Genomic DNA, 27,922 nt, shown 5'->3' on the forward strand with positions numbered 1-27,922 from the left:
TTAGTTCCTGGGACCTCTCTTGTTCGGTATCTATTTCCCTGAGGTACAGGCTAACACGGGAGGACTATGGCTGACCAAGTTCGCAGATGACTGCAAACTGGGTGCCATAATCGACTCGCCGACTGACACAAGCATCCTCCAAAAGGGTCTCACAGAGACAGATAACTCGTGCCAGAGCCATGGCCTAAAGCTAAATGCCAAAAAGTGCATAGTCATCCCCTTTGGGAAAAACAAAGTGCCCACAAATTACCACATAGGTGGTAATCCATTAAGTACGGAAGAAGTAATTAGGGATTTGGGGACCCAAGTAGATAGCAATCTCTTCTTTGACAATCACGTTGCCAAAGTGGTTAGAAAGACCTTCTATATAGCCCACCTTATCACGAAAGGGTTCACATCTAGATCAAGAGAGGTCATTGTGCCCCTCTACTCATCAGGCCCATAATTGAATACAATGCCCCATTTGGGATGTTCCTTACCAGACACCTGCAGCAACTGGAAAGACCTCAAAAGTACCTCACCAAGAGGATCAAGGGACTCAAACAGATGCCCTACGCAGTTAGGCTAAAGAAACTCCAGCTCTACTCGGTTGCTTACCGCTTACTCAGAGGCTATCTGTGCCTGACGTATAAAGCTATGTCCAACCTAGAATTAATGGACATGCTCCACCTCAGGAAATCCAAATCCCTTAGAGTTACACGCTCCAGGGACTTAAGCCTCAACACAGAAATAAATAGGACATGCTGGAGGGACAGTTTCATATCCCAGAGGTTCCCCTCACTCTGGAACAAAATCCCAATCCATGTTAGGCAGAGCCCCTCAATGACCCTCTTCAAGAGGGATCTTGACGAGTGGATGGGAGATCGTAGGTTTACCCCTGGGATCTCTTCTGTGTCCCTACTAGACAGAGGCACAGTAAACTAACCTTAAAATGGCTATCTTCTGTGACCTACTATACAGAGGCACAGTCAACTAATCCAAAAGGGTGGCGAAAGCCAAACACACTCTGGCTAGGCTTATAAATGCCCTAGGGCATAAAGCCTAGTATCAACCTATGAACCTAAGTCCAAGTGGTATCGACACATTTTCTTCTGACTCTATTGTGGTAAATATTTCAGACTATACCCTTACTGAAAGTCAAAGCAAAGTACTTAATTAAGAACTTAAATTTATTCCAACTGTGTTACCTCGTCTACATGAACTGAAGTGTGATGTGTTCAGGTTTTGCAGCAAAATACAAAGGGCATATTATTCTGAACACAATAATAGTAATAATGTTGTATCAAACTTTGATGTAGATAATAGTTCAGATGATAACTCAGATGGTCACAATGATATTGTGAATGACAATGACTTTAATGCTTATAGTTTGTTTAATACAGATAACATTGAATATAAGACTGAGTTTGTTACCCCTTATAGGCATGATGGTATAAAAACTTTTACACAAATGCTGAATTATGCTGTTCAATGTGAATTTGATCGATTCATGAAGGATAAAATAATTTTGTTTATAATTTGACTTTACAAGAATGGCGTGAGCTATAAGTGTTAGCTAAAAATAAGAATATAGTTATTAAACCCTCTGATAAGGGGGGTAAAATTATTATGCATGTCCAACAATATTATGCAATGTGTATGAATCATTTAAATGATAATGAGGTGTATAATATTAGTAATTTGAGGGAATATAAAGCAAGCAATGAATAATTTTGAAATGTTGATACAAAAGGGGTATTGCTTGGGGTATTTTTAAAGTGGATATAGGAAAAAGTTTAATTGTAATTACAGTGAATTGGCAGTATTTTACTGTCTTCCTAAATCCAGAGAGATATAAATACCCCCTCTGGTAGGCCAATAGTATTGGCTGATAAATATTTTTTCTCCAGCATTGTTTTTTTGTTGCATGAAGTATTATTGCCATATGTTGTGACATTGCCCTCATACATTAGAGATAGTATGGATTTTTTAGGTAAATTATCGTATATTATATGGTCTGAAGACATGTATTTTATAACTGATGTATGTAGTTTTACACTAATATTAAACACAGGTATGGATTGGAAGCAGTTTGATATTTTATAGGTGACAACCCTAAGGGTAGTTATATAACAGAATTGTTGGCTTTTTGTTTAGAAAATAATTATTTTACATTTAATAATATAATTTTTCATCAATGCCGGGGTACAGCCATGGGGGCATCATTTGCCTCCATGAATGCTAACCTTGTTATGGGTTTGCATGAGTTGGAACATTTGTATCATGGAGAATTTTTTAGTAAATGTGTAATACGTTATTATAGGTTTATTGATGATCTTATTTTTATTTGTAAAGGAGGTCTTACAGAAGTTGATTTATTTGTAAAATGGTTACATCAAATAGATTTGTTTTTTTGTGTTTTTGGTAGGGCTGTCACTTTTTTAGATATTACACTCACCATTAGTAATAATAGAATGAGTACATCAGTTCATAGGAAATTTGAGGATGGGGGTAGGTATTTGTTTGGCAGTAGTTGCCATCTGCCCCATACAATCTCCTCACTTCCTTATGGTTAATGTCTTAGAATTACAAGATTGTGTAATAACAAACTTGATTTTAATAAGGAAATTGATAGATTATACCACGTTTATTTCTAGGGGGTATAATAGTGAAATTGTATGTACTGCCATTAATAAAGTTATTGAAGGATGTGATAAGATTTTCACTAACCACGGTGAACATTTTGTTGATTGTGAGATATCAGACATATATAGATATAAAGAGAAAGACAAAACACAGGTACCAGCTGAACAGCTCAGAGCCAACAGTACGTATAAAAAGTCAAACTGCCACAGTAGAAGGAAAATTCTTTATTGCAAGGACAAAATGGGGGCTTTCATGACCTTCCAGGTCGCTTAATCAGACTTACTTAATCAAACCATAATAATCAACCAGGCTTTATATTAAGCAAGAGAGTGTATGATAACATTATCAGACTTAACAACATAACAGATTTTGCTAACAAAAAGAAAAAAGAGCTTTCGATTATAAGTTTAGATTTGGACAACCCATTTGATTCTGTAAACTGGAATAATTTGTTTAAAATTCTGAATATAATTTTTCTGTAGAATTTATAAACTTAACCAAGATGTTTTACAATAATTCATCTGCATTTAAAATAACAGGTTCTTTACTATCTAAATCTTTTAAAATTTTTAAGGGTAGAAACAGGGATGTCCACTTTCTCCATTATTTGTTTTATGTATTGAACCATTTGCAAATCACAGCAGATCAAATAAAAAAGTCACATCAGATCAAATAAAAATATAAAAGGTTTTTCAATCGGCAAGAATTACTCCTCTAAAACACAATTGCTTGCAGATGATACATCAACTATTGGTAATACTGATGCGTCATTAAAACATATAAACAAAGCCATCAAATATTTTGATGATATTTCTAGACTGAAATTCTACCACAACAAAACCAATAAGTTGTTCATTAACAAAGATCTAAAGTCAGACCTAAAAAAGTATAGATTGCACTTGGAGATGGCCAAAGAAGTGCTCTGCTTGAGATGAATTGGCAGTCTGTTCCACCTGTGGAGCAGACTCCCAATTCATGTCAAGCAGAGCACCTCTTTGGCCCACTTCACGTGCAGTCTGGACGACTGGATGGGTAACTGTAATTTCACCCTGGGGGGTTCCACCTGTCTCTCTCTCTCTCCCTCTTGGACAGGAGCAATAGGTGTTAATAGTGGAAACAAGGGCAGCACTTGACTAGGCTTGTAAGGGCCTTCCTTGGGCCATTAGCCTAGTAACTTCCTATGATCCTATAGTAATTTTAAATGGGATAATAATAAAATTAAATATTTAAGAGTTACTATAACTTCAAGTATTAAAGAACTAATATTAATTAACTATACACATATAAGATTACACAACTAATTTCCAGTTGGAATAAACGATTCTTCATTATGGAAGATAGGCTTATGCTAATAAAAATAATCATATTACCCAAACTTTTGTTTTGTATTCAGACTTTAAACATATCCCCAAATAAATTTTGTTTAAATAAATTTGGTTACTTAAATTTTTATGGTTCCCTAATAAACACAGGCTTTCATTAGAAAGGCATATGAAAAGCTGGGAAGATGGTGGTATTAGCTTCCATAATTATTATCTGTACTTAAAAGCAGCAAGTATTCAAATTATAGCGCAATGGTTAAATAATATATATGATTCTAAGTGGAAATTAATTCAAGAAAAATATTAAGTAATAATAAATTAGTGACTGATCCACAAAAACACATTGTTTACAATAAATTATATTGGATATTAAAAGATCATTGTCTAAGTAGTGACAATAAATGTTTCTCTATCCTATTTATGAATTACATTTTATCATTTAGAAGATGTCTAAATAATAAAGATCTTGCATTCTTATTTCCCACAGCTTTCAATATTGAATGTTTAAAAATTCATAATCTAAAACAAATGCTTGATTTTAGAAGACAGAAGTTTAATATTCTGGAACCAGTTTATAAATGGTAATAAAACACATTCAGCTGAGTATTTATTAGCCAGATATAATTTACAACAGAATAACTGGTTTAGTCTGCAAAGTTGTAAGTATTTTGTAAATAATAAATTAAAAGTGTCCTTAGACTCGTTTGTAAATAATGTCCCCCAAATTTTAGAATTTTTATTTAACATCAATACTAATATAGGAAAGGGTAGGTCATATCTATTAAAAATATATAGGATATTAAGAATGGATTTTTCCATTGCAGAAGTAAAATTTTGGGATTACTCTACAAGAGTTAACAATGCAGAGTTTTCTGAGGTGAATAAAACATTATTACATAAAATGATAAAACATCTTCTTCACTGTACTGGAAGTTATTTACTTGAAAATATCTGCATAGATTTTTTTTTATAACTTCCCATAATTTGGAATAATAAAATATTAAATGTTAATTGCTGGAGATGTGAGAATAATATAGATGCAGACTAGCTACATATGATACTCAAATGTAAAATATCATCTCTGTTTTGGAAAGAGTTTACATTTTTTCTGCAAGCGTTATGGTCAGATAAATGTATAATAATGATCTCATTAATATTAACACTCCAATTCCAGAAATTATTCCAAAAACACAAATATCAGTTATATATTCAATTTTAGCGATTGCAAGGAAAGTTATTACTTTAAATTGGAAATGTAAAAACACCATACTATTCTCTGAATTTATCGATTTAGCAAAAAGTGTATGCAAGAAAGAATTGTTAACCATTAAGATGAAAACACCTAATCACACGAGTGATTTACTTGTGATTTACTTGAAAAATACTAATATTTGTATTAATTCTTAACAAAAACCTTGAGATGGATGATAGTAAATAGTTTCAATTTGTTATGTTTTAATAATATATTTGTTTTCTGATATTGTGATTGTTGATAAAAAACAGAATAAAAAAATGACATAAAAATTAGAAAAAAAGAAATATTCCTAAAAGTTATGTTTTCATGAGCTACAGTTTTATCTAGGCATTGTTTATGTTCACTAGTATTGCATAAAAAAATCAAGTATAAGGTAGCATTTCAAATAAAATGCCATCCTACCTGCGCAGAAATGATGCCTCCTTTAGACAAATCTAAAAAAATACAGAACACAGAAATGTTTATAAGCATTATATACCATAAAGCATTAGAAGATTTGTCAGTCAATTTGGTTACACCATTCACTGGCAAACATAAGTAAGGTTCATGCGTTAACTCTAATTTCCAATAGGAAAGCTCAGGAAACATCTAAATGAAATGACAATGACAATGCCTGCTAATCTGTTATCTATTTTCAGACCTTCAGGCGTTCACTGTTGACTTATGACCATCTACATTTACAGACATCTTTAAAGTGGGAATGATTATTTGATCTTCCACAGACTAACTACTACTGAGTGCAAAGGCACTGGTTTCAGTTTAAATATGAAAAAATATAGTATACGTAATGCTAGCAAAAAACACCAGATTTCTGACATAAGAAATTTAGGCATTTTTTTTTTATTTTTTTTATGTTCTGACCATCATATCTCTGCAATAAATCAGGAAAGCTTTCTACTTGTCTCATCTTATTACCAAAGATATCTCATCCAGATCCAAAGTAGTCATAATTTTACTCATATCTCATCAGACACACATCTGAATATAATAGACCTTTTGACATGTTTTTTCTAAATGTATCAAACTTGACAGACCTCAGAAGTTACAAATTAAAAAGATCAGTGATCTCAAAAATCATAGTTATCAGGGCAGACCGTCGGCCCTCTCTCTATACTCAGTTTATTATAGACTCCTCTGCGGGAATCTATGTCTAACCTTTCTAACTAAGAAAGATCTGAAATTCTCTGTCCTATTCCATCACAAAACAGTTGTTCAAATACAAGTTTAAAGGAACTAAACTTTCCATCAACAAATAAGACATATTATTATGAGAGATTCCTATAGCAATGTATCCCCACCTTTGGAACAAACTTTCACTACATGTCAAGCAGAATAACGCCCTTACCATCTTCAAAGTAAACCTACATAATTGAATGGGCAGACTCAAATTCTTCTAGTCTATCTTGTTTTGCCCTCTTTAAAACTGAAAGAAACTTTTGAATATGGGTTATTGGCTAAGCTTATAACTGTAGACAGTTTGTCTACTACTTACCTACGGACTTTCAATATGGAGTTCACTGAAGTTATAAGATGGCAACTACTTCAGAAGCAAACCACAGTAAAACTTAGCAGGAAATTGTAGTTCGGCTACTGTGTTATTTCATCAGCACAAAGTGGACAATTAAAAGATCAAGATGAAATTACACATATGGGTCGTCTGAACCTCTGCTATGAAAATGCTAATAAACTGGTTCATAGGTGTTTACTAGGCTAACAACCACAAGGGCCTTTTTAAGCCTAGCCATGCATTCCAAATCTCTGACAAGTTCTGATACCCTTGATAAGTGTAAGCATTGGCCTGGGAGATGAACCATTTACAGGTTACCTCTGTCCATTAGAGACATAGCTGCCAAACCAGGGATGAATTTCCGGTTTCACCAAACCAGAAAAAATCCGCTATACTGTACAAATGAAGGGTTCTCCTCCAACCGACACAAATCTTCCACCACTCGGTAATAAAGTATGTAGTTTATTGTTAAAACAGCTCAAAACAGCAGCGAACCAACAGCAGCCAACACCAAGTAAATTCTTATTTACTTTTACAAATAAACCTTAGATTGGTAGCGTTGTCCACCAACTGGACTTCATCAGAATCTAAGGATTTCATGAAGTGCAAACCTTAAATATACAACTAAGTACTTAACCAATTGACCATTAATTGCTAATTGATTCAGATGTTAAACTTTTAATAACCAGTTCAGGTTATGTTTTCTTCATGCACTTCATATTGTAATCGTGTACTGTTTCAAACATGTACTATGTTTTTAAAAGTTTAACATCTGAATCAATTAGCAATTAATGGTCAATTGGTTAAGTACTTAGTTGTATATTTAAGGTTTGCACTTCAGGAAATCCTTAGATTCTGATGAAGTCCAGTTGGTGTGGACGAAAGCGCGCTCAATCTAAGGTTTATTTGTAAAAGTAAATAAGAATTTACTTGGTGTTGGCTGCTGTTGGTTCGCTGCTGTTTTGAGCTGTTTTAACAATAAACTACATACTTTATTACAGAGTGGTGGAAGATTTGTGTCGGTTGGAGGAGAACCCTTCATTTGTACAGTATAGCGGATTTTTTCTGGTTTGGTGAATTTTGTGTTTGGAGGTGGTTCGGAGATGAATTTCCGGTTTCCCATCCAATTGTCCAAGTTGCGCTTGAATTGCGTTAGGGAGGAACTCTGCTTCACATGAATGGGAAGCCTGTTGCACAGACAGGGTAGTCTCTGGGATACATACCTATCTCTCCAACAGGTCCTATTTATATCACAGGCAATATTTAAGTCTTGAGAATGGGTAATTCTGGTGCTTTGTTTTGTGGATATGTAGGAATTCGGAGTGGGGTCTGATAATGCCCTGTATGCCAGGCATAGATCTCCCCTCAAAAGCCTGTAGGAGACAGAATACAGGGATAGGGCATTGAGGCGGTCTGCATAGGACATATTACTTATGTCCGGTTTACTATCATTTAACCAGATCGCTCAACAGTGAATTGCAGTTATGTCGGAGCAAAACCTCGAAACTGAAAATAACAAACAAAAATAAACTCGAAGTGTGGTGACTAAATACTGACGTCAACATATTTGAACAGTCACCACATGTCCGGGGACATCATTACTGTGCATTGCAAAGTAAACATGTTTGCAGAGGGGCAAGCCCCCCTGCACCCCACACCCCTGCTACTTAAATATACTAACTCCGGGATTGCACTACAGTGAGGGAAAGGATACATTTCCTGATCCCCATTATACTGCAATTTGCATTGAAATGTCGGAACTGACAACAGCAAATGCTGTACTGCATTCACTGTTCAGTTCCGACATTTTTTTCTTTGAGTTTGTGATTCAGTGACAGCCAGATATGAAATTTTGTCAATCGCATGAATTGCGATAGACAAAAATGATAGTAAACCCTTATGCCCAGTATTCTTTCAGTGAGCAACCTCTGTGGATGTTCCAGTTGTTGGATATGCCAGGTTAAGTACATACCAAAGGGGGCATTGTACTCAACAACAGGTTTGACGAATGCAGAGTACAGTGGAACAATGACTTCCTTGGATTTAGATGCCATACCTTTGTTTATAAGTTGCTCAACATAGAATGATTTCCTCACCACTGCAGACACGTGATGATCAAAGGCTAGATTACTATCTGTGTGTGTCCCTTAGTCCCTGACTAGTGGGTCAACTCTAAGGGGTGAATTGTCAAAATTATATTTACCAAGGATAGATGACTTTCCAAAGGATATTATTATGCACTTCTTGGCATTTAGTTTTAGTATATGGCTCTGGCACAAGTTGTTTGTCTGTGTCACCCCCTCCTGGAGAACATTTATATCAGTGTGAGATTCAATGACAGCTCCTAATTTGCAATCATCTGCAAATTTAGTCAGCCAGTGACCACTGACATTGGCCTTGATGTCTGAGAAGTAAATACCAATAAGGAGTGGTCCAAGGACTGATCCCTGAGGGATTCCACTTGTGACTGGCCTTTTTGTAGAGCTGGACTCCCCAATTCTAACTTCCTGGGTCCTGTCTGCGAGCCAGTTGTCTGTCCACCGGGTGACATATTGGTTTGTACCCAACCTCTTGAGGTAGTCAATAATACCCCAGTGTGTCAAATACCTTGGCCAGGTCAAGGTAGGTAGTGTGAACTTTGCCTTCATCCATTGCTTTGGTGACAGTCTTGCAAAACTCCACCAGGTTGAGTAGGCATGATCTGCCCTTGACAAAACCGAACTGGGTTGGGTCCAGTGTCTGGAAGTGTACTATATATCTCTACTGATCATCTCCATGATAATTCTTTCCATGGCTTTACATACAAGATTAGTGAGACTTACGAGTCTGTAGTTTCCAGGGTCTGTAGATGGTCCACCTTTGTGCTTAGGGATGATTGTTGCCTTTTTCCATTCAAGAGGCATGAAGCCTCTTTGGAGGCTACAGTTAAATAGTAATTCCAGAGGCCCTGATAGATGTTTCATGCTATTTAGAAGGCATCCTGGGATACTGTCTGGGCCCATTGGTGCAGTGTTCTTGGACTTAGAGAGAATATTAAGGACCTGTTCCCCTAGTGATAGCTGGAGGAGTTATATTTGATATTTCCTGATGGAAGGTTGAATGGGAGAGAGGGTAAATTTGGAGCTGAATTTATCAGCCAGGAGGTTTGCTATATCTTCTGGCTCAATATAAGTGGCCCCATTTACAATGAGCTCTGCACACAACTGTGTACTGCCTTTGAGGTTGCTGACATAGCTAAAGACTGCTTTCTGGTTATCCTTGGCCTGGGAGGCCAAACTTACTTCAAATTTGGCTTCAATAGACTTCATTTGTCCTCTGAGCTGTTTGTTTAATTTGATGAGAGTGCTTTTATTCTGCTGGGTGCTGCACCTCCTAATTTTTGCCATAACTTTCATGGTTGGACAAGTAGACCCTACTCTCACATCCTGAAAAGCTTTCTGATGGTCATCTGTTTTGCTGGTTGACTGCCCAAAACATCAGTCTTTAAAGCATACCTATGAGTTAATATAAGCTTGCTTCTAAGAACAGTTCTCCATTGGCTCATATAGGCTCAGTGGCAATGGCATATCACTGTTGATAGCAGGTGGTAAAGTTGTTTCCTACCCTGGTGTTTTGATAAGGAGGGTGAGGGGGCTGGAATGAAGTTTTCTGAGGTTTGGGAAAAGAGGGAGGGCTAGTAAAGCTACTGCTGCTCTCTACTGGTAGGAAGACATGACATCTTGCATCACTCTCTCTCTTCTTGCTGAAACTTTCTCTTTTGTTAGGTTTTCCTACCTTTAGCTTGCTTGGCCACGCCATGACTCTTGTTAAAAGGCTCTTGTTTGGAGGGATAGTTCCCATTATATTTTGGGAGAGGAGAATGGAATATGCATTTGACAGACTACATGGTCTTTCACTTGTCCTTTGACATTTTGAAGACATTACTGGTATGTGTACTGAAGAGCAGCTATCCATCTAGAGTGGCACCTTAACGTCTTTGGACAGGATCTGGATCTTCAGTCAAAGGTGTCTCCTAAGGCCTGACCCAGTAGCAGCAGTCGTGGATGCTACATCCACCACATGACCATATTCATATTGGATGACGTACCTCCCTAGTTTCGGTGAGATGAAAGATTGCTGGAGCTAGGAAGTTCTTTTGGTTTCATCTTGCACTCCCTCAAAACTCACTTCAGTTGTTTGAGGGCATGTTCTTGGCATTTCAAAATGTGAGTTTGGCAGTTCAAAACCCTATTACAATGGTTGCAGATGCATACACCTTTTTACTGTATCTGTCCAACAATCCTCTATCCTTGTTATTTGGGAGTGTATTGCAGCTTGAAGCCAGTTTCACTCCTCCTGCTTCAAGACAGTACTGAAACATGGCAGGAAGTAATTTAAAGTCACCATAAAAAATGTAAAGGTCGGTTACAGAAATAACAGGGAAACTATAACTTTTCTTCAGTTTTAGCAAGAAATTAAGGAATAATGCCCAACAATGCCTTGAGGTTATTCACGATCACAAGGATAAAGAGAATAAATACATCAAGAGACAAATTTAGTGCTAACTTGGATATAAATATCACAAATATGACACAAATATCACTTTGTCAAAGGTTCATTTTCGTGAACCTTCATTCATCAACCTGAATGCAACAGATGTTCACATCAGCGAGCATTCACTTCAACGAATGACTTGCGCAGGGATAGGAATGAGTTGGCCATCATAAGAAATTTGCCCTTTTCCTCACTGTAGTGCAATCTCAGAGTTGGTATATATAGTTAGAGGTGTGGGTGGGGGCTACAGCCCCCCACATGGGTGTTTTGAAATACGGTGCTTTGTGTGACAGTTGGAATGCTAGGCAATGCGTTCCTTTCCCTGGGTAAGTCATCCATTGAAGTAAACTTTCGCTGATATGAATATTCGCTGTATTAGAGTCGATGAATGAAGGTTCGCTAAAATGAACCTTTGATGAACTGATAAAGACCTGTTAACATTACCACACCTACTCACATAGTTGCCCCCAACATCTCTGAAAATTTAGTTTCTCCTACTGTCACTTTAGGACGCATCTTAAAAGACATGCTAAAGGCTAAAAATAATACTTCCATGGGACCAGACAACATACTTAGCTACACTCCCCACTGGCAAGGATGCACAGTCTAAGCCTCTGCATAAACTGTTCAACTTCAGCTTATCCATAGGGTTTATGTCCGACACCTGCATAACAGCCACCACTGTGACTCTCCTATAAAATGGTAGCCACTCTATGGACTTGGGTAATTTCAGGCCCAACAGCCTCATCAGTTTTGTATGCAAAGACATGGAATATGTCACAGCAGAACTCATTAATGCAGACAAAGCAACTTAGCTAGACCTCAGGCAGTTCAGATGTATGAAGGACAGGTCCTGCTTCCAGAAACTAGCAAGCTTCTTTGAAAAGGTTACACACAGACTGTGGAAAACAGTCACTCAGTGTACGTTGCTTATCTCAGCATGGCCAAGGCTTTTCACATTATTCCCCATGTTGGTATTACTGAAAATTTAGATAATTAATATATGCTTCCACTGGATTTTAAACTGTCGCTGACCATGTTTGTTGATAAGTGCAAGGTATCCACTATTATGCGCCGTCAATGACACTACAGAGCTCTAGAAAAGGATAGAATATGTACATACTGCGTGTACTGACAATGGTCTCAAACTAAATGCAAAAATGACAGAGTATTAGCAATGAGCTAAAAAGATGTCCCCTTCTCAAATATTATACACAGTATACCACTTCACACAGACATGGTCATGAGACACCAAAAAAGGTCCATATAATTCTCATTTGACCATAATGTTTCCACAAGTTAGGAAAGTCTTCTATTTGGCCTAGTTATTGCTGTATTCTTCCATTAGACCACTCATCGAATACACTGCCTCCTTTGATATATACAAAACCAAACATATCACTCAAGTGACTCTCTCCCAAAAATATCTGCACCACAGACTTCATCAGAACTAACTTACATAAACAATTGAAATTTTTTATAACCATAGCAATCATACTTAAACTAAGTGAATTAATCACACATCCATTTATGTGTACGTACAAACATACATACTTTATGGTCATTTTTATTTGTAAATTTTACTGGATGTATGGAGTTGCAGGAGTTGCACTGTGTCTTTGTGGACATAGAGAAAGCATATGACAGGATGCCTAGAATGGAGCTGTGGTATTTTATGAGAAAAAGTATGTAAGAGTGGTACAGGATATGCACGAGGGTAGTGTGACAATGGTGAGGACTGTGGTGGGAGTGACAGATACGTTTAAGGTAGAGGTGGGATTACATCAAGGATCAGCTCTGAGCCCTTTCTTATTTGCAGTGGTGATGGACAGGTTGACAGATGAGATCAGACAGGAGGCCCTGTGGAGTATGACGTTTGCAGATGACATTGTGATCTGTAGTGAGAGTAGGGAACAGGTTGAGGAGACCCTGGAGAGGTGGAGATATGCTCTAGAGAGGAGAGGAATGAAGGTCAACAGGGCTAAGACAGAATATATGTGTGTAAATGAGAGGAAGGGTAGAGGAATGGTGAGGATGCAGGGAGTAGAGTTGGTAAAGGTGGATGAGTTTAAGTACTTGGGATCAACAATTCAGAGTAATGGTGAGTGTGGAAGAGAGGTGAAGAAGAGAGTACAGGCAGGGTGGAATGGGTGGAGAAGAATGTCAGGAGTGATTTGTGACTGATGGGTCCCAGTAAGAGTGAGACCAGCTATGTTATATGGGTTGGAGACGGTGGCATTGACAAAAAGGCAGGAGTCAGAGCTGGATGTGGCAGAGTTAAAGATGTTAAGATTTGCATTGGGTGTGACTAGGATGGACAGGATTAGGAATCAGTATATTAGAGGGTCAGCTCAGTTTGGACAGTTTGGAGACAAAGCAAGAGAGGCGAGATTGCATTGGTTTGGACATGTGCTGAGGAGGGATGCTGGGTATATTGAGAAAAAGATGCTAAGGATGGAGCTGCCAGGTAAGAGGAAAAGAGGAAGGCCTAAGATAAGGTTTATGGATGTGGTGAGAGAGGACATGCAGGCGGTTGGTGTAATAGAGCAAGATGCAGAGGACAGGAAGAAATGGAAACAGATGATCCGCCATGGCAAACCCTAACAGAAACAGCCGAAAGAAGATGATGTAATGAATTTTAATGGAATATACATTATGTTTGCTATTCTATGAATTCATATTGCATTGATTTGTTTATTAATAAGTGTGACTGACTGGTTTATTCCAGGTATGACTGTGAAGATTATAAAAGCTGTCAATTATTTATGCAAGTTAGTTCTGATGAAGTCTGTGGTGTAGATCATTTGGATGAAAGTGCTTAACTAACTTTTTTCACTACTTCCTTTTACAAGAGCTTCACTGTTGTCTTGTTATTCCAATGTGCTTCTAATCATCTTGTGTTGGGAGTTTGATTAGTGGTGTTTTACACAAGGTTTTGCTGGTTTTCTATATATTACACATACATACACAATGCCTAATGAATAACATTGTTATTGACAAATTTAATCTATTATATGGTCTACGCATATTAATGTTTTGCTTTCTCTGTTACTATTTGTTACTGTCATTGTAGTTTTTCATCTATTCCTTATTTATATTCAACATTCCTTGCAATTGCCTATCATGATTGCTTATTATTATTACTGACAGTCAACAAACTGGCTCTGCGCATGCACTTTCATGAACAGTACACGGTGCACTCAGCGAACACAAGAAATAAACAAAGATGATCAGGCATATGCCACTTTTATACCAGGTATGTCAGTTTGTCTCAGGTAATCTGATGTTAGCCAGGCCAAAAAGGGAAGTGGGCACACCTCAAAGTATAGAAAGACACTGGAGCAAAGTTCTAAAAGGTAATGACTGCAATAGTAGCCAACATACAGATTATTTGAGCTGACGCTGCCTTCTTCCGATTCATATTCTTGAAGAAATGGGTCAGATGCATAATGCTGCTCAGAGAAATGAGAACTCTACTCAGTTGTATGTCAAAAGTATCTCAGAAAATGTTAGTCCTTCCCAGACAGAGACTTAAATTAAGGCAAACCTTAAGATAAGGGTTGGGAGGGTGGCCTAATGGTTAAGGTGTTTGCCTTAAAAACACAAGGTGCAGAGTTGGAGTCTCACAAGGGATAATTGGCTAGGCTTACAATGGCTCGCAAGGGCAGTTAGCCTAGTACTAACCTATGAACCTATGAGAGACAATAAATACTGCATTCCGTGGCTCACTGTATCTACTGATGGAAGCTATACAGATGAGATATCCAGAGATGGGTACATTTCAATCCCCTGGGTCCTAGGGTGCCAGCACACTGGTGTTAAACATTTGCTAAACTGTCTGGGCAGCACTGTGAGAGACAGCACAAATAAAAACTGCAGTTTCTGGTGTCCTACTCCAAACATCAGGAATAGTTTATTCTCCTTATGGACAGATACATGTAGCTACAACATCCTTCAGATCTAGGTTACCAGAACAGCCTATGGTTAAATCAAAAGGAGCAACACCTGGAGGGAATTTGTTCAGCCTGTGCAGATGTTGTACAGCAGGAGACCAGGAAGCTTGGAGGAGAATCTCTTTTCCAGTTCTTACCCAAAAACTGCCTCCATGGCTCACACCTAAAGAAGATAAGCAAAAAACTGACTGTTACTTCCTCAGCATCTGGGGGCTGGGGTGGTAAGTATTCACCATGAAAGCAGGGAAGGCTCAGAAATCACTCCTGCAGACTAATGAAATGATCTTTACCTACCTGTCTTCAGTTATAGAACACTATCTTTGAAATGAGAAGGCTTCCTATTCATGTGGTAGGCTGGTGGGTTAGGGGAAAGAGAGAAGCATAGTCAGTAATGCCCATTTTTGCTGAGATAAGGGGACTCTTCCACCCCTCTCTATACCTTTGCCTTTACATCTTCTCCTTCTGCATAGTCTTTTTTTTGGTTTAAAATTATCTTCTTTTGTTTCAAAAAGAAAACTCATTGCTTAGTAGAATATTTCCTACTATACATAGGTATGGACAAATGGAATAATTGCTAATGGATGCTTTTGGCCTACTTTTTTCTTCCAGTTTCTAGAAGAATCTGTCAAGGAGGAGGACTGGGCAGTTAAGATCATGCTCATGGGACAGTTAAGCAACTTCCTATTGACATTTTCTGTTTAAAGCCTGAAATGAAAGCTATGCATGGCTTCCAACAACCAAGTCTGCAGCTGTTCCCATACTAATGCCTTTGTAACATGGGAGGAAACCGGAGCACCCAGAGGAAATCCACACGAATGCAGGGAGGACATGCAGACTCTGCACAGAAGGCACCCCAGCCAAGAATTGAACCTGAAAACCTCTTGCTGTGAGGCAACAATGCAACCGCTGCACCACTGCGCTACCCAAAATAAATTATCAAACAGCTAGGAGGAGGAATCACAACTTGCTGGGTCTCCATGGTCTGTAACATAGCTCCTAAAAGGCCTCTGGATAAAATCCATCCATAAGGATGACTTCTAAGAATGGAAGACAGTGCGTTAACCAGCATTAAATCCACATAGTGTGTCAGTCTCTGTGGGCTTAAAATTAAGGTCAAAACTCAGCACTTTAAGGCCACTCTTATCATGGGAAAGTGTTAACTTTTCCCAGGAAGGCGTATGGTTCTTTTGTGCCCACAGAAAAGATGAGAGAACATGTTTTAATTTACTAACAGATGACACTTTGAAAATAAAGTGTGTGTGTGACAAGATTCGGGGAAGGAACAACCTTTGAGTAGCTGATAACTCTTTGTCCTAAGGATGAAAAAAGTTCTTCCTTTTTTTGAAAACAAAAATATGTACAGATCTTCAATAACTTAGCATATGTAAGTTAATTTGTCTTCCACAAAGATGAAAATTGTTGTACACCTGGACAACAGGAGGAGTCATCCTTCCAGAAGTAAAGAAACAATGAACAGAATTGCTTGGAAGAGACAAAAGGAAATGAAAGAGCATATCTTAGAGTCATGACTACATACATACATACAGAAAAAGCCAAAGTCAGTCAAAGTGCAAACAGATGCACCAGATCTCTTTCCAGAGCTGATAAGGGGATTGAAAGTTCATTTACTGTTTAAATGTTCTACAACCATTGTTGTTGGAATCTCCAAGAGTACAAGCTAGGGGGACTTTAATTGCAATACAAAGAAAAGGAGTGATGGGGGACAGCTCTGCCTAGTACCCCACTCCAAAAGTAAAAAATGGTGTCACAGTTGAGCAGATATCCTGATCACCTTAGCCTCCCACAGGAGTTATGGAAGGTTGCCCTATAACTTCTATTCATTTCACCATTTCAGCCTTTTGACAAATACCAAGTCATAAAATCAGAGTACAAACAAGTGTTCATATTTCATGAGCCATAATGTTTACTACAAAAGTATAAAGAGATTTGCTCAGTGTAAGCTCATCTTCACAGCTGTGGCATTCATTAAATAAGTCTTGGACTGTATTCTGAAATTCGCAATAAACAAATGCATATTAATTATGCAATGGTCTGTACACAACTTGTGCTGGATTAGTGACGCTCAAGTTATACATGTAGTGTCAGCAGCATTTTGTTTATTCAATTGTCAGCTTTCATACACGGCCGGACAATTCCATCCATGTTCTTGGTTGTCAAGATATTTATGGAAATATGAAAAAGATGACAACATGCGTAATCCTGTATGTAGACAACACATAATCTCGCTCTCTAGCTGTTCTAGGCAAAGGTCATGGATCCCTACCAGTTATAATGCCATAATATCAAGTTTTAACGGAGATCTTTCAAAAGCTTGCGAGCATGCACAGACAACAGCAGATGTGCAGAGGTCCCACTTGGCTCATCCTTGATAAATACGTGCCACTGGGATTAATATCAAAGCTGGCCAAGTAAAATCCATGTGAAAGGTGAAGTGCTTTCACTGCATGCCTCTTTTGTTTTGTGTAGACACACTGCTTATAGACTTCTGCAGTTCATGATCTGGTCAGATTCTTTTCATGACCCAGACTGCGTTACACAAAGATTGATGATAAGCCCTGTACTGGAGATCACTGCTGACAGAAAGGTAGGGTAAAGTTGTGGTTTAAGAGGAATTGCTTACTGCACAGTAGTTCCTTTGTATCTCATGGCTAATATCATATTATACAACGGCCCCCCATTAATATTACAAAACGTGCACGTTGTAAATCAAACTTATACTAATGGAAAAAGGTCCGGTCGCCCGGACTTTTTCCATTAGTATAAGTCTTTTTTTTTTACAGCAATGGAGAATGTAAGATCTACGTTGCTTTTTAGAAACTGTCTCGCTATGTTAAAGGAGTTTAACATAGCGAGACAGCTTTAAAAAAAGCAACAGAGATTCTCTGTTGCTTTTTAGAAACTGTCTCGCTATGTTAAACTCCTTTAACATAGTGAGACACTTTGTAAAAAGCAACAGAGATTTTTCTTTCTCCGTTGCTTCCACCCACAGCTCTGATGTACTGCGTAAGCATATGCATGTGCAGTACATCAGAACTGCTGCGGAAGGGCAGCACGGAGGCATTATACAATGGCATTATTTAAGAAAAGTAAGTATTGTATAATAGCAATATCCCACTTATGGGTCTGGGTAATGCTGGATTTACCCACAGTTGTCTTTTTTAGCCACTCGGGCTTCGCCCTCGTGACCAAACCACACTAACCCTGGGTAAATCCAGCATTACCCAGGCGTGGGTTATTGCTTAATTATATTGTATTAACTGCATCATGGACTCTTCAAAACTCAGAAAGTATCAGACTTACATGCCTTTCATAATACTTCAGCCATTTATGACTGCAGTAACCAATGATGCTTGTGGCTTGTGCAGAAATAAATGTGTGCGACATCCTTTAAGTGTCAGTCATGAATATTTGTTATTTCTGCCACATTATTTCTGATGTGACAGCCAGTCAAGTAGCCAGGCCTTACACTTGATAACTGCTTTTTGACTACAATAGGTTGTTTACACTACATGCCAAGCATATAGTATAACCAGGACCCCCTCCCTCAGGTGATGTGTGCTGCAATTTTGTAACTGGGCAAAGGGAACTCCTGATTCAATGTACTAATTCAGTACCTTAATTTTAGAGTGGCAGATTTAGAAATTAAATGCATATACTTGTCACAATCTACCAAAAGAAAGACAAAGCACCAGAAAAATATGACAAACACAAAAGTACATACTTCTACTTCAATAATTATTACCAGAAGGAGAAATTCCAGGAGCACCTATAGCTATAGCAGAAGACTTGTTCACACATAAGCACTCATGATCAAAACTACAGTGCATAATATCCAAGGAAGGAATGTATTAGAAGTGCATAGCCCTGAATGGAGAGTAGCTGCAGGTCCAGAATGTGTACCAGCATCACTAGACACAGGCAATGATGATGGTACACCTGGCTCTTACGTACCACCTGTCTTCATCTTCATCCATCATTTAGACGAATCATCTGATATTTCACTTTAAGAACTAGGAAACTGCAGACTCAACAAGCAATTCATTTAGATTATCTGGTGACATATGAGTACCTATTAACATACCCTACTGTCCCTTTTCTGTACCCCCTTTATTCTATCACAACTGTAAATACTATAAAATGTACAAACTCGTTGCTTGAAATGTTACTGCAACTACTGGAATAATTCACTGCCTTTGTGTTAAGTACAATTTATTTTTTAGATTCTACCTAATAATAAACTTCATGTGTGTTAACATACTCAAGTTTTTGTTTGATCCTAACTAACTGCACATTTTATTTAAAAGTTTCTTTTTCTGAACTGTTTCATTGTATCTCTGGTCTGAACTTGGAAAAGGACCACTAGATCTGTGTTCATCCCTGGTTAACAAACAAATTAATTTAAATATAGAATTTAAATACATTTTAGTACAGTCTTCTGTGAATGAAAAGAAACAAAAGGAGACTTGCAATTGTTTAAGTGAAGCATACTGGAGAACACACTTCACAATGTGCAAATACTGATGTAAAGAGACAGTAAGCAATATAAAAAGATGCAAGTGTGGCATATCATGAAAGCACATGACAATGCATTCCATGGCAGAAATGATTCATTACTTAGAGAAAACAAGGGAAACTTTTCTGAACTAGACATAATGCCTGCCAAAATATAATTTCACCATGGCTGAACAGCTGCACAAGACAAAAGATAAGAAGACTAAATAAGAATAAGAAGTTATGTACCTACCATAACGTTCCATGTTAGTAGTCTTCTTCTCGCCTTCTTTCTTGCTGGATGGGTTCGGAGCCAATCCTCGGCTCCGACTCAGCCTTTACTAAAGCTCGAGAGCTATTTTTATCGGCTCGAGGCTACCCTATATCCCACCCCAAAACAAGAGAAGAAAAATATACATATATAAAAATATATATATATATATATATATATATATATATATATATATATATATATATATATACCTATCTATAGAGTTACCAAGAAGAGGCAACTAGGTAAGTTCATACCCGAGTGAGAAAAAAGGGTCTCAAAAGATATTCTCGATCTGTCCAGGCTAGGGGGATGGAGGGTGGGACGCAAGAAAGAAGGCGAGAAGACGACAACTAACATGGAACGTTATGGTAGGTACACAACTTCTTAATGTTAAGTTGTCAATCTCGCCTTCATTCTTGCTGGATGGGACTGCGTCCCTAGCACCTTAGCCCTGGGTGGCTCATAGGAACAGACTTTTGAGCACAGTGGAACCAAAAACAGCTCGACCTCTGGAGGCCATGGCCAGCTTGTAATGAGAAATAAAGGTATGAGGAGAGGCCCATGTGGCTGCCGCACAAATGGAATCCAATGGCAATCTTGCCTGAAAGAAGCTAATGCTCTAGTAGAATGAGTCCTAGGTTTTGTAGGGAGCTCTTTATGTCTCAATTCGTAGATCAACGTAATGACAGACGCCAACCACCTGGACAAAGTTACTTTGGAAACTGGCAGGCCTTGTTTCCCTTCTGCATAAGATAGGAAAAGTTGGTCAGACTTTCTTACTTGCTTAGTTCTGTCCAGATAAAAACGAAGCTGATGGTAAACATCTAAAAAATGCAGCTTCTGTTCCGCTCTGTTGGTATAATTTGGGAAGAAAACTGGAAGATCGATGGTCTGATTTAGATTTGTCTCAGAAGATATTTTGGGTAAAAAAGAAGGATTAGTTCTGAGGGACACTCTGTCCTTGTGAAAAACAAGATAAGGAGGGTGAATACATAGGGCTTGAAGTTCTGAGCCTTCTCGCTGAAGATAGCCACTAAGAAGAGGGTTTTCCATGAGAGTAACTTCAAAGAACAGGAAGCCGCAGGCTCAAAAGGAGGGAGAATCAAGGAAGTTAATACCAAGTTCAAATCCCACGGTGGAGGAGGATCTTTAACCGGGGGCCTGAGTAAAAAGGTACCTTTGAGAAAGGCTTTACAAAGCTTGTGTGACATGATGTTGGTCTCTGACAAACCAACATGGAAATTCGCAATAGCCGCCAATTGTACTCTGATGGTGGCCGAGGAAGAACCCATCTGAAAAAGTTCTGCCAAAAAGTCAAGAACTGTTTGGACAGGGGCTGTGAAAGGGTCTACATTTCTAGCCTCTGCCCAGAAAGAAAAACGTTTCCATTTGCTAGCATAAGTCTTCCTGGTAGTAGATTTATGGGAAGCAAGGATGATGTCACGCACTGAATGAGAAATAAAGGGAAGCCTGGCTAGGGTTGGAAGTGGAGCAACCAAGCTGTGAGGTTGAGAGACTGAAGGGACTGGTGCAGCTCGCCCGACTGATGGATCAAAAGATCTGGCACTGGGTCCAGATGCCAGGGCTGCTCCAATACGTGACGATGCGGGAACGGAAACCAGATTTGTCGAGGCCAGTAAGGGGCAAAGAGGATCATTCTGGATCTCAATGCGGTTGCTTTCTGAATCAATTGGGTGATTAAGGGAAGGGGGGGGGATGCGTACAGAAGACCCCGGGGCCAATCGTTGACTAGAGCATCTCTGGGAGGGTGGCCAGGAAGAGGGAAGAGAGTGAAGAAGTCGTGGCACTTGCTCTTTTGAGGGGTTGCAAAAAGGTCGCAGCAAGGTCGACCCCACCTTCGGAAGATTTTCTCCACTACTGTCCGATTGAGAGACCACTCGTAGGGCATGAGAATGGCTCTGCTCGGCCTGTCCGCTATGACGTTGGACTTCCTGGGGATATGCGTTGCTATCAGAAACCGTTGAGAGGCGATCGCCCACTGCCAAAGTCTGAGTGCTTCTCGACATAAGGGATAGGACTTGGTTCCGCCCTGCTTGTTGATGTACCACACTACAGACATATTGTCCGTCTGAATTGCAATAGTCCCGGTGGGTAGAGAGTCTTGAAGGGCTTGCAACGCTAAAAGTACTGCTCTCATCTCCAAGACATTTACATGCAGGTGGCATTCTAATGGTTGCCATGTACCCTGGACTCTCCTACCCTGAAAATGCCCCCCCCCCCACCCAATCAGGGAGGCATCCGTTGTCACCGTAGCAACCGGAGGAGGAAGAACAAAGGGTCTGCCCTGAAGCACCTGAGGGGAGACCATCCACCAAGAAAGGTGTCTTTTGCATGATTGGGTGATTAAAATGTTGTGTGACATTGGAAGATGTTGAAAGGACCACTGGGAAAACAGCATCCACTGAAGGATTCGCATGTGGAAGAGAGCTAGTGGGAGTAACGTGATCGTTGCTGCCATGAGACCTAGGGTTTTCAGTACAAATCTGGCCTGGATTTTGTGGCACTGTAGAAGGACCTGAACATGCCCGCGAATGTCTGATACTCTTTGTGTGGGTAGTTTTGCCGACAGCTCGACTGTGTTTAATGTGGCGCCTATGAAAGTAATAGACTGACAAGGCGACAAGGCAGACTTTTCAAAATTTATGGAGATACCTAGTTCGCTGCAAGTTTTTTATGGTATAATCTCTGGATTGGAGTAGCTGACACCTGGTGGTGGCGGTAAGGAGCCAGTCTAAATATGGAAACACCTGGAATCCTAGCCGTCTCAGGTGAGCCGTAACCACTGCCATGCATTTGGTGAACACCCAGGGGGCTGTGGTGAGACCAAAGGGCAGGGCTCTGAACTGGTAGTGACTGGCTCCCAGCCAGAAGCGGAGAAACCTCCTGGAGCACCTGTGCATCTTATTGAGCACATCCAATTGTCCTGACCCAAAAAGGGTAGAATGGACTATAGCATGACCATCCGGAATTTTGTTCTTTGAACAGACTTGTTCAGCCTGCTGAGATCCAGAATAGGTCTCCAGTCCCCTGTCTTTTTTGGTACTAAAAAGAACTTGGAGTAGATTCCGGATCCTAACTGGTCTGCTGGGACTGGCTGGATGGCTCTTTTTCTTAGCAGTTTTGAAATTTCTAATACTGCTTGTTGCCTTAGACAAGGTGGAACGTCTGGAAGGGGCCGTTTTGGCTGTACAGGGGTATGGATAAACAGAATTTTGTAACCCTCGGATATGATAGACCGTACCCATTTGTCTTGCATTAGGGAATGCCAGGCTTCTGGGTACAGTGATAACCTTCCCCCGACTGCCTCCGAAGGTGGACAGTCGGGCAGCTCCTCAGAGATGCTGAAAGGGTTTCTCAGAGAAAGATTCCCTGCTACCCTGATTTTGGGGACCCCACTCTGCCTCTCGGGCAGCATCTGTTATTGTTCCCTCCCCTGCCTCTGGAGGAAAACCCACCTCGTGCATCAGGCGTGACTCCCTGTGGTTTGCAGAACCACATTTTCCCACGCTTCTGACCTTTAGGGTATGGCTTAGAAGGGGAGGAAAAACAGACTCCCACGGCAGAGAGAGTCTTGCCTTCTTGTTCGCACCTGGTCAAAGTAACCTTCACCTGAGGTCCAAACAAAGCCGAACCATCAAAGGGGGTGTTAGTGAAGGATGCCTTGAAGGGGTCAGCGAAGTTACAAAACTGCATCCAGGCGTGTCTTCTTAAGGCAACGCCTGTGCCTGCGGCCCTACTCGCCCCATCGGCCGCATAGGAAATAAGCCGCATGGAGGAGTTAACAATCGAGTTCAGGGTTGCCAGCTGGGAGTTGATCTTGTCCTGAGACCCCGCAGCTGATGGATCCTGTAAGGTGTCACCCAGTTCTTTGAGCAGGTCTCTTTGAAGGTAGGTGAAATGACACAATAATTCAACGACCGCATGGAAAAGGTCGCTGAAGAAAACATCCGCTTACCATACCTGTACATAGTCCTAGATTCTCTATTAGGAGGGTGGACAGGTACTGAAGGGTCAGCCAACTCCCTCTTAGTGGCCGTCGCCATCACCATGGCATCAACAGGGACGCCCTTGGTCAGAAACTGCTTGTCAGAAGGGGCTGTAATAATTTTGTCGGCCTCCGGGGGGTTGGTTCCATAGTGTCAGGGGCTGTCCATGCCTTTCGAGCCACCACATCCATGAGAGGGTCGAAAGGCGGAGACACCCAGGAGGATTGAGGGCAGACCAGTTCCCCCTCTGCTTAAGGATCTCCAGGATAACAGAAAAGGAGACATCCTCAGAGGGGGACCTTGGGGACCCTTCCGACTCATCCAAGTCGGTGTCAGATGTGACTGACTCGGGGGAGTCCACATGCTTCCTCTTGCATTCTCTCTTCTGGGGAGGCTCCCCTGAAGGATCAGGGAAGGCCTCGGAAGAGGAGAATACACCCAATGGGGCTACCTGTAGCATCAGTTCTCCACACTCGGGATCGGGAGGGTGGGTAGAGACCGAAGCAGGCACCATAGAGGGAGGAGCTGAAGGAGCCGACCGTGGAGCAGGCACAGGGGCCAGCACACTCCTCATGACCTCAAAGGTGCCCCTATCAGGCAGGGAAGAGGGTCCCCGCTCCGAAGAGGCAAGGACCCCTCCCGGCACCGAGAGGGATGGCTCCGAGGCCGATGTCGGGGCCAAACTCACCTGCGCCGAGGCTCCGAGAGGGAGAACAGGGTCAGATAAGGGTCCGATGCCACTCGCCCCCTCGGAACCGATGAGGGAGTCCCGGCGCCCAGATCCCTCCAAGGATGGAACCAAGGAAGAGATCGGAGCAGACGAGGGAGCCGAAAGGTGTGGTATCGGCTCCGACGTTCCGAGGGTCCCGACCCCTACGATCTCCGGCTCAGAGGAAGAGTCGGAGGAGGAATCGAAGAGGGAGTAGGGATAGCCACTGTCTGATGAGAAGGGCTATGCAACATTTGGGCCAGCGCCTGCGACTTAAGGAGTCTGCAAACCACCCTCTCGAGGTCATGATCCGACAGCCTGGAAGAGGGAGAGGAATGGGACCTATGGCTCCGCTCCGATAACAAGGGAGACCTCAGAGCCAAGTAGACAAACTCTAAGGAAGGAGCCCTGGAGCACTTTCGGCTAGAAGACGGCTCCAACAGTAGAGTCGGAGCCGACTGAGGCCTCAAATCATCGGTTCCGGCTGGAACTGATGCAGTAGTAGTGGCAGCACCGCTCGGCGACGGCTCCGAACATGGAGCCGACGGTTTGGCGGGCTTAGAAGGTTTACCTGACGAAAGCTTGGCCGGGGAACCTTCAGGCTTCAACAAGCCTCTCAAAATAAGTTTATTTCTGCGTTCCTGCAGGACTCTTGGACTGAAGGCATGGCAGACAGAACAAGAGTCCTGCAGGTGCACAGGGCCCAGGCAATACACACAAGAAGTGTGACCGTCTGTCAGAGACATCTTCTGACAGCACGAGTCACACTTCTTGAAGCCCGAGACCTTGGTGTCTTTTGACATCCTGAAACAAGGATGACAAGGCAGACAGAAAAAAATTTTAACAGTCTAGTCACAAGCACAACACAACACACACACCAAAAACTTGTAACAGACTAAAATACAACAACTTTAAATTCTAGGCACACACAAAAAAAACTCCACACAAGTACTATAAATAAACAATTTTAGCCAAAGGCCTAACTATTCAGAAAAACAGGAGGGGGGAAACCCAGAAAAAAACTACCTAAGAGGGGATTCTAAAAGGGGAACTGTAGGGTAGTACTAGTTATAATTATCACTAAAGTTAAGGACCAAAAAACTAACTAGAAATATAAAAAGATCAATACAACCTGAAGCCGGCAAAAAAATGCGACCTCGTAGCTGAAGCGGCAAATGAGATCTGGATAGTTGGCGCCTAGCATTGTGGGATATAGGGTAGCCTCAAGCCAGTAAAAATAGCTCTCGAGCTTTAGTAAAGGCTGAGTCGGAGCAGAGGATCGGCTCCAAACCCATCCAGCAAGAATGAAGGCGAGATTGACAACTTAACATCTAATGTTCTGAAAAAAAAAACATTTAGAAGAAAATAATATACCTACTTTTTAGGACAATTTTAAGAGCAATCACAGGAAAAGTAATCAAAGCCAGGCACTTCTCTTTTATTCTGGATGACATAACTACATTCAGCAATCAAGAATAAATGAGGAGTTACTGGGTATGTAGGTGTTTCAGCTGCCAGCTACCCAGCTAATGTCCAGATACCAAAGTTGCATCGTCCAACAGAATACTGGCATTGCACTGATTTTCTGTGTCACTGCTAGTTAAATTCACATAGGAAGCAGATTCTGTAAGCTGCTGTATGCACTTTGTCACCATGAAACACCAATTCTGGTACATCTGAATAATACTGCTGTACTGTTCACTGCACTACAGTACAAGTGCTATATTCATTATTAATTACGCATTATGGTTTAGAATTTATACATTTCTGTTAGCTGTTGGTCATGTGACTTAAAGCACTGAGAAGTGGTCGTATTAAGTGCTGTCTTGTGTTTATAAATGGCACACACTGGACTGTTTGCATCAGTGTTGTCATCATTCTGTTATTGTTTCATATGCAGCTATTAACTGTTAGCATTCAAATGTTAGTATAATCTGCCTCACGTTTGTTTTATAATTAGTGTCTAACTGTGATTAGGGCAAAGCTAAGGCAGAAATTAAATATTTTTCTTTTGAGATGGCTGCAATGTCCAATACAAATTAATTTCCTAGAGTGCCTCCAGGTTACGATACTGTGGAAAAACACTGCTTCCTCCATTTATCCTATCAAGGATGCTCATCTCTTACTGCTCCAGGATCCACATGTATTTTCACAAGTTACTCGTGCATATATAATGTTTACTGATTAGCACTGTAGTCAACTGCAAACTAGCTCATAATTACAGCTAAATCAACACAAACAAAGCTGGGTTAAAAGACCACACAACCTACAGCTAGAGAATATGTACTGGTATATGTGTAAACTGCATTGTTCCTTGCGGCTCATAACCCAAAAACTCTCCTCCATGTTTTTACCTGTTGTAGCTGTTGGTGGTGGTCTCCTGGTGTACCCTATGTTTAAAATTGTTGTTTTCTTGTTTTGAAGACCAGTGGGAGAATGCAAGTTCCTTACGCAGCAGCAACTATGTAACCCTTTTGAATGGTCCTGAAGCACCACCTGCTTAAATGTTCTGGCATTAGCATTCCTACTTGAAATACAAAACAACAGCACAACTAAATAACACTAGAAATTGTTTATGCAAATGATTAATTTTTGATACATTTTTACTATATTACACGCTGTTGAGAGTGCTTGTACTCACTGAAAGCCTTGCAAAATCAGTACCCAGTTGATGCCTTTAATCCATGCCCTCCCATCATCACTTCCTTAAATAAGTATAGCAAACCACATAACTAGAGCCTGTAATGAATATTCACTACCTTCACTGGTCTCCTGATCACACCCCTTCCATACCAATAGAAAATTACAAACAGCAACTCCTCTCTTGATACCCAGCCTTATTTAACTGCATCCTGATACTATGACACTTTATTCAAAAACTGTCCCTGTTAAATGGATATTTAAAGCATCCCAGCATCATCACAGACATATAGCTATTGATAATAACTGTTCCATTACCTCACTACCTTTACTCTGATTGCTGCTACACACATACCAAAACTACTCTGTGCTACAACAGCCAGCTCTAACAGACATCACATAATTTCATAACAAAACAAAAACTTTCCTCATCCTTTGGCCACTGCTGAAGGCCACTAACAAGGAGGCCACTAACAAAGCTTCTATATTATCACTTAAATTCATTTTACACAAAGTAAAACACTCCTCTAGTCCCCCATCGCTCATCTAAAGACCTTCATTTACCGCTACTTCATTTACTTCTTA

At 40.3% G+C, this 27,922-nt stretch overlaps 1 protein-coding gene across 2 annotated transcripts in view; it reads right to left on the minus strand.

Moving 5' to 3' along the window:
• The window catches only part of CHD1L (chromodomain helicase DNA binding protein 1 like), a 1,563,352-nt gene that overhangs the window by 1,266,984 nt on the left and 268,446 nt on the right, over positions 1 to 27,922 (minus strand). For both annotated transcript variants that reach the window (XM_044072085.1, XM_044072086.1), the window contains exon 5: positions 5,605 to 5,636. In XM_044072085.1, the coding sequence (XP_043928020.1) occupies positions 5,605 to 5,636 (32 nt within the window). The remainder of the gene's footprint in view (positions 1 to 5,604; positions 5,637 to 27,922) is intronic.

The sequence above is a fragment of the Protopterus annectens genome, chromosome 5.part0 (assembly GCF_019279795.1).
Source record: "Protopterus annectens isolate FY-2018-M chromosome 5.part0, PAN1.0, whole genome shotgun sequence".
NCBI classification, from domain to species: Eukaryota; Metazoa; Chordata; order Ceratodontiformes; family Protopteridae; genus Protopterus; species Protopterus annectens.